This window comes from Arachis ipaensis, chromosome B10 (assembly GCF_000816755.2).
Source record: "Arachis ipaensis cultivar K30076 chromosome B10, Araip1.1, whole genome shotgun sequence".
Taxonomy (NCBI): Eukaryota; Viridiplantae; Streptophyta; class Magnoliopsida; order Fabales; family Fabaceae; genus Arachis; species Arachis ipaensis.
Genome location: NC_029794.2, coordinates 129,316,220 through 129,324,468, shown reverse-complemented (window position 1 = coordinate 129,324,468; position 8,249 = coordinate 129,316,220). Strand labels below are relative to the sequence as shown.

At 43.1% G+C, this 8,249-nt stretch overlaps 1 protein-coding gene across 1 annotated transcript; it reads right to left on the bottom strand.

Moving 5' to 3' along the window:
- LOC107622974 (receptor-like protein kinase FERONIA) lies at nt 111-2,957 on the bottom strand. Its single transcript, XM_016325059.2, has one exon. It carries the CDS (start codon nt 2,659-2,661, stop codon nt 205-207), a length of 2,457 nt encoding a protein of 818 aa, XP_016180545.1. The 5' UTR covers nt 2,662-2,957; the 3' UTR covers nt 111-204.

Below are 8,249 nucleotides of genomic sequence, written 5' to 3'. Positions count from 1 at the left end.
TATATGCAAGTGTTTTTATAGGAAGATATTAATCGAAAAATTAAAAATATTATTTATATATTAAAATCAATCACAAAATTATTAAATAATTTATATATTTAATTTATTATTTAATAATTTTTAATTATCAACTTTGTATGGATGCAATGGTAGCCTTATTTTAGATGTGGCATTATCTCCATCATTTCCATCTTACAGCTAGAGTTACACATTGCTAATTTCAAGCATTTCAGGTGCAGTAACAAGATGTTCTTGATGCGTCTCACCAGTCTCATGCAGTTTCAGTGCAAACTCCAAACACCAAACAATTTCATCCATGGAAGGTCGTTGGGAACCATCTTCATGCAAACATCTCACAGCAATGTCACCAAACTTCGTCAAGCACTCCGGTTCAATCTGACCCTCCAATGCTTTGTCCACAATCTGATCCAACGTGCCATCTTCATAACAAGATACAGCCCAATGAGCAAGTGACATCTGTTGTTTTTCCACTGTCCTCATCAAAGGCGGCCTCCCACACAGCACCTCAAACAGCACTACTCCAAAGGAGTACACGTCAGACTTCACAGTTAAACGCTGTCGTTTATAGTACTCTGGGTCTAAGTATCCAAGACTACCCTTCACTACAGTGCTAATGTGGGTTCTTGAAATGCCAGAGGGTCCTATTTTGGACAAGCCGAAATCGGAAACCTTGGCCACCCATTTCTCATCCAATAAGATGTTGGTGCTCTTTACATCGCGGTGAATGATATTGTGGACCGCACCTGCATGGAGATAATGCAACCCCTTCGCTGCTCCTACGCAGATATGCAACCGTTGCTTCCAGGAAAGGGAAGGGTTATTATTATTGTTGTAGAGATGATCTTGTAAGGTTCCTCGATCCATGAAATCATAGACCAACATCATCTCGTTGCTCTCACAGCAATAACCAATGAGGGAAACAAGGTGGAGATGGCGCAGTTGAGAGAGCATCTGAATTTCGGTCCTGAATTCCTGAACCCCTTGCTGTGAACCCGGTTTTAACCGTTTGATCGCGACTGGTGTTGAACCTTCGTTGATGTAGCCTTTGTACACGTTGCCAAAGCCTCCCACCCCGATAAGGAGGAGTTCATCGAAGTTATTGGTGCATGTTTTCATCTCAACCAAGGAAAATCGACGACAAAGAGCGGATGGCAATGGTAAGGTTTGAGTGTTGGCTACTTTGGAAGATATCTTTATGTTATTTTTCTTCTGTTTTCTAAGGAGGAAGAAGACTACACTGGAAAGAAAAATGAATACTGCCGAGACAGAGATTATTATGATTATTAGGATCCTACTGTTGTGTGAGCTTTTAACAGAGACAGAGAAGTGTGGTGGGGCAAATAGATGAGGAATAGGGTCAGGGTTGGGTCCTGCCAGGCTATTAGACACAGTGTCACTAATTTTGAAGATTTCAAGGCCGTTCAAGAAAGGATCGCCTTGTAATGTTTGACTTTGACCTTCTCGGAGAGCCTCGTGCAGTTGGAGTGAAAGGTTAAACTTATCCTGAGTAGTCCCTGAAATCGTAACTGCATAGTCTCTCTGTACAGCAATTCCCGTTTGCTTGCTCCATTTTAGAACATCCGCGCGGTCCTCCGCCAACTGGCCTGCTATGTAGATGTTGAACACTCTCTCACCGGTTTTATTAATGCTTGGGTCTAGCTCGCAAAAGTGAAGCCTGAGCATGTAGGTGAAGCCAGAATCAACAGGGAACTCCCAGGTCAAATTGGTCATTTGGTTGAGAGTTCGATTCCTGCCCATATGACGTGATGCTGTGTAGAGTTCAATGGGTGCTTCATAATCAGGACTCACAGTGATGTTCATATTTCCGGTCATATCACCGGGTAGCATATACAGAGCACTTGGCGTTCTTAAATAATCAGCATCGTCTCCTGCCCAGTTCCTGAGCATGCCAGTATCAGCTTTAGGTGTGATTGTGTTGCCGCCAGCTTTGATTCTGTATTCTGTCTGCAGGGCACTACTGTCTTGCATAGTGTATGGGACGCCTGGATGACCCACAAATACAACTTCTTGTCCACTGGGTTCAGTGAAGTAGAGATCAGTGGGCATGGCCACCACTTCAATTCCATTCACAAACGCGTAAGAATTTGGATGGGATGTGTTTGGTGTGAAGGTCAGGTTGATCCTCTGCCCATCATCCACGTTGATTATGTATTCTTTAAACATGGTGTCCCTGTTTGCAGCATCAGCGTTAAGCGAAGCATTGAAATCCTTAAGGAGTGTGAAGCCCTCGGATTTGACTGTGAAGAAGGCGTTATTACGGTCAAAGCCAGTGTAAGAAGCAGGGTAGAAGAAGAGACGAACAAATTTCCGGCCAAGTGTGACCGGGAAGGAGTAACTGAATTCAGAGTTAGACAAGCGAGCACTGTTATATGGAACTTGGTAAAGAGGAAATTGTGTGGTTGGTTGAGCAACGATGGTTTTTGTGTGTTGAAGAGTAAAGAGATTTGAGTGTATGTCTCCGTTCCATGACCTTTCACCGTCGGAGGATTTGCCACTTGAGCCACAATTGATGCTGTAGCTATCAACTGGAACATAAGCTTCAATGGATATGGCCAAGTCCGAGAGGAATAAGAAAGAAAGGTAAATGGTAGAGGTTATGCTATAACTCTTTAAGTTCATGATTGGAAAAGGAGAGTCGAGTGTTTAATTGCAATGTGGTTTGGGACAAAAGGAATCAGTGAAATTATGAAGAATTAATGTGGTGAGGCCATTGTTCCGATTGCCGGTAGTTACTAGGAAGAATGCTTGAAAGTACGGGGCAAGTAGTAAATTGTTTGTGATTGTGACCCTAGTGACCCCTGGTTCGGTTGTTTGACTTGTTCAACTTTTGAAAGATTAATGGTGATATATGTCACTTTTGGATGCACACTTATTGATTATATTAAAACGATTAATAAAATAGAGGAATGCTAGGTGCAGCAGCTTTTGTGATTTGTAGCTATCAAATCGTCATCAATAATGGTTTTAATGGTGTGAGATTGGTGTGAGATTTCATCAAATGGCTCACTTTTCTTTACTAGTTACATGCTGGCCAAAATTTAACAAAGTTGTTGGCCTCTAAACTTTTCCAATAAAATATGAGAAAAAATGTTTATCACTTAAAAAAAAGAAAATGTACATAAAGAATATATACAAACAATAATATAAATATAATTTTCTCTTTGAAAATGTGTGCAACGACTGGCTCATAAACGTGGATTGGTAGTAAAATATTAAAAGCAAGATAAAGCATATTGGTAACGTAGCTCATGTTTGATTCGATGGAGGACTAGTTCGTAGTGTTTAATTCAGAGAAAGAATATGTTTATGATGATTTGATAATGATAAAAATATATAAAGACTTGTTAAAGAAGCATACTATTGAATGCTATAGAAGTGGGGAATCAAAACTAAACAAATAAGTTTATGCGCAAGGAAAAATTACTTTGCATTTGTTTTGAAAATGATATAAGGAGGGTTGTCACGGTTTCTACATAGATATCATATAAGGAGACACGTTTTCTAATTAACGAAGACAAGATTAATTAATGGAAAGTCTTGGGGAAGGTCTTTTTATTCATACAAATCAAAGTTATGAAAACTCTGGGCTATAACTAAAATAAGGGAACCCATTCCCTTCACACAACATAGGTTATAAGAAAATGGAAAATTGCACTGTTACACATACATAATTATCACGAGAAAACAAATGAAATCTTTTGTGTCTAAATTAAATTGTCTTGAAAACAACTATTTTGGCTGAGAATTAAAGCACATAATTGGTATTCAAGCAGAATTAGAAAGACTGTGAAGAAGTTGGAGGTAATAGTTCCAAGAAGGGCTTGCTTCAGTGATTGGTTGTTTCCCAAAAGGATGCTCCTCAACAAACTTTGGAATATTTTCAACATTCTTCAAGTCATTTAGATATTCTATCAGCCATCAGGTCTCTTGGCCTCCAGCACCTGTCAAAAATAATAGCTGTGTTATTATTGTTCAAATATAATCTTCGAAAAAAACTAAATATTTTAAATTGTTTGCCCTTTACTAACTCCTCGTTTTTCTAATCTCTATTCTATCATCATCTCAACTTCTTCTTCCTTATGCTTTTTTAATTTCAAGAGGAAAGTGACAAATAAATTTTTAAGAATTTATATTTTAGATAAATTAATTTCTAAAAAATATCAATAAAATTTTTTAGGATATCAGACCAGGAAGTCGGTTCCTACCCCAACTTACTCTAAAAGAAGTTGGGGACGAGAGTTAGCTGGCAGATAAACACTTGTTTGAATGAGTAACTGCTCCTAGAATCTCTCTAACCACTTCTAGGAGCCATATCTTAACCTCCCTAAGATAAAGGGACGGTTAACACCCTAAAAAAAGTGGCACTACTTCAACGGTGATTATTGGTTCACCACTATAAGTACACTGACATCCCTCAGGTATCTCTAAGTCCCAATACTCTCTAGACTTGCTCACACCCTTGCTGACTTAGGCATCGGAGTGTCTTTACAGGTACCACCCCCCATTCGTTCATACTCACAAGTCGGACGGAGGCCCCCAAGGTGCAGACTCGCTCAAAGGCTTCCTTCCTCAGACGATTGGGCTAACCTAGCAAGTCCAGCCTACCATCTCCGGTTACCCATCGTAACATTGGCGCCGTTGCCGGGGACCCGAGAGATCAACCTGTGATGGCGGACAGATCCCCTGAGGATGGTCATGTAGAAACAGATTCCGAACAAGAGAATCTGGATACCGAAAATAACGACGCGGACTTAACCCTCCGCCAGGAAACCAACGATCAACACAGAGAGGGTACCTCCGGAGTCAAAACCCCGAAGGTGAATTCTTCTGAAGGCTGTGAATCGGAGAAGGACGGACAGTCCCACGCAACTGAACTTATGGGATTAGTTCATGTCCACCAAAGTCGCTTGGAACAACTAGAACAGGAACGAGAGCGACAAAGGGAGATAGAAAAGCACCTAAGAGAGGAGATGGATCGACGAAAAGAGTTAGAGAAAAAACTCTTAAAGTTAGAATCCTCCCTCAAAGGTCGGAACTCCCGTGACGATAGAGAAGAATCGCCCCTAGGAGGGGAAGATCCTTTTAGCGAGGACATAATGAGGGCAAAGGTTCCAAGAAACTTTAAAAGCCCCGATATGGACCTCTATGATGGAACCACAGATCCAAAGCATCACTTGAGCAACTTTAAAAGTCGGATGTATCTGGCTGATGCTTCCGACGCAACGCGTTGCAAAGCTTTTCCGACCACTTTGTCGAAAGCAGCGATGAAATGGTTCGACAGCCTCCCCCCAAGGTCGGTAACCAGTTTTGACAACCTCTCAAGGAAGTTTTTGATGAGGTTTTCTATCCAGAAAGACAAAGTGAAACATGCGCCAAGCCTCCTGGGAATAAAGCAAGAGGTCGGAGAATCCTTACGAGCCTATATGGAAAGGTTCAACAAAGCATGTTTAGAGATTCAAGACCTGCCCACAGAGGCAGTCATAATGGGGTTAGTCAATGGGCTTAGAGAAGGTCCATTCTCACAGTCCATATCTAAAAGACACCCCACCTCTCTAAGCGATGTACAGGAAAGAGCCGAAAAGTACATCAACATGGAGGAAAATGCTAAGCTGAGAGACCTAAGCTGCCGACCTGGGCACCCTCCTTCAACAAAAGAAAGGGAGAGGGAAACCAAGAAGAAGGAAGAACTCGGTCCCGATAGACCAAGGAAATATCACTATTATACTCCTCTAAAGGTCTCTATAGTGGATGTATACAGAGAGATTTGTAATACTGAAAGGCTGCCACCCCCCAGACCCATTAAAAATAAAAAAGGTGGGAGCCGCAGTGACTACTGTGAGTACCATAAGATATATGGTCACTCCACAAACGACTGCTATGACCTTAAAAATGTGATAGAAAAGCTGGCTAGAGAAGGTCGGCTTGACAGATATCTCATAGAAAGGTCAGACAGTCATGGGAAGAGAAAGTGAGATGATATGGATAGAAGAGACCCACCACCGCAGACTCCGGAGAGACATATCCACATGATCTCAGGGGGGTTTGCGGGAGGGGGACTCACCAAATCCTCTCGCAAAAGACATCTCAAGAGAGTCTACCAGGTCGGAGGAGAGTCATCCGACCTCCCTACCATTTCATTCACAAAAGAAGATGGGCAAGGAATAATCCCTGGAGACGATGATCCAGTGGTAATAACTATGATCCTAGCAAATGCCCATCTCCATAGAACCCTAGTAGACCAAGGAAGCTCAGCGGACATTCTTTTCAGGCCCGCTTTCGACAAACTAGGGTTGGATGAAAAAGAGTTAAGAGCCTACCCCGACACCTTGTACGGATTAGGCGACACGCCAATAAAGCCACTGGGATTTTTGCCCCTCTACACCACTTTTGGAAAAGGGGAAAAATCAAAAACTCTGAGTATAGACTTCATAGTCATCGATGTAGGGTCAGCATATAATGCTCTAATCGGCAGAGCTACCCTTAATCGACTCGGAGCGGTAGTATCCACTCCCCACCTTTGTATGAAATTCCCGACCTCAGCGGGGATAGCAACGGTAAGGGAAGACCAGAAATTGGCAAGGAAATGCTACAATGAAAGCCTAAACCTGAGAAGGAAAGGCCAAGAAGTCCACACAATAGAGCTCGGAGGTGCAAGGGCTAGAGAAGAGCTGCGACCACAGCCGGGAGGAAAAACCGAGGAGATACAGGTAGGCGAAGAGGAAGGGAAAAATACTCACATAGGAGCCAACCTAGGGGAAACCCTAAAACAAGGGTTGACTAAGCTCCTAAGAGATAACTCCGATCTCTTCGCCTGGAAGGCCTCCGACATGCCTGAGATAGACCCCGAGCTCATGTCCCACAAGCTTTCGGTCTACCCAGGGTCCCGACCTGTACAACAAAAAAGACTCAAGCTCGGCCCAGAACGAGCCCTAGTAGTAGAAGAGCAAGTACAAGCGCTTCTAGAAGCCGGCTTCATCAGAGAAGTCAAGTACCCAACATGGCTAGCCAATGTAGTGCTAGTCAAAAAACAAAATGGAAAATGGAGAATGTGTGTCGACTATACCGACTTAAATAAGGCCTGTCCCAAGGACCCTTATCCACTGCCAAGTATTGACACCCTAGTAGACTCCAGCTCGGGGTATCAATACTTGTCGTTCATGGACGCCTACTCGGGGTATAACCAAATCCCGATGTATGAGCCAGACCAGGAGAAGACGTCATTCATCACACCCAGAGCTAATTTCTGCTACGTGGTCATGCCATTTGGACTGAAAAATGCAGGGGCCACATATCAGAGGTTGATGAATAAGGTGTTCGACTCCCACCTTGGAGGCCTAATGGAAGTATACGTCGATGACATGCTGGTGAAAACCGAAAAAGAAGTCGACCTCTTGTCAGATCTCTCACGAGTCTTTGACACCATAAGGTTACACGGGATGAGACTAAATCCCGCAAAGTGTGCCTTCACGGTAGAGGCAGGAAAATTTCTAGGGTTTATGCTGACACAAAGAGGGATCGAAGCAAATCCCGATAAGTGTAGAGCTATCCTGGAGATGCAAAGCCCGACTTGTTTAAGAGAGGTCCAACAACTGAATGGCCGACTTGCAGCCCTCTCCAGATTTTTGGCAGGATCAGCATTAAAATCCCTTCCACTGTTCTCCTTATTGAGAAAGGGATGTCAGTTCGAATGGACTCCTGAATGCGAGGAGGCGTTCCAGGAGTTCAAAAGATTCTTGAGCCAACCTCCTATTATGACCCGACCTATAGCTGGAGAAGACCTCGTCCTATACCTATCTGTAGCAGACAAGGCCGTCTCATCGGCCCTGATAAGAGAAGACGAGGCTGGTCAGCATCCAGTATATTTCATCAGTAAAGTTCTACAAGGTCCCGAGCTAAGGTACCACAAACTAGAAAAGTTTGCCTACTCCTTAGTAGTAGCCTCACGGAGGCTACGGCCTTACTTTCAAGCTCACACAATAAGAGTTCGCACGAACCAACCCATGAAGCAAATCCTCCAAAAGACGGACGTTGCAGGGAGAATGGTTCAATGGGCAATAGAGCTTTCTGAGTTCGACTTGAAGTATGAAACCCGGACGGCGATTAAAGCCCAGTGCCTCACTGACTTCATTGCAGAATACGCGGGAGACCAAGAGGAAAAACCAACTACATGGGAACTCTATGTAGATGGATCCTCAAACAAAACAGGA

Coding starts and splice junctions, on each gene's coding strand:
- LOC107622974 (XM_016325059.2), bottom strand. CDS start 2,661: ATGAACTTAAAGAGTTATAGCATAACCTCTACCATTTACCTTTCTTTC.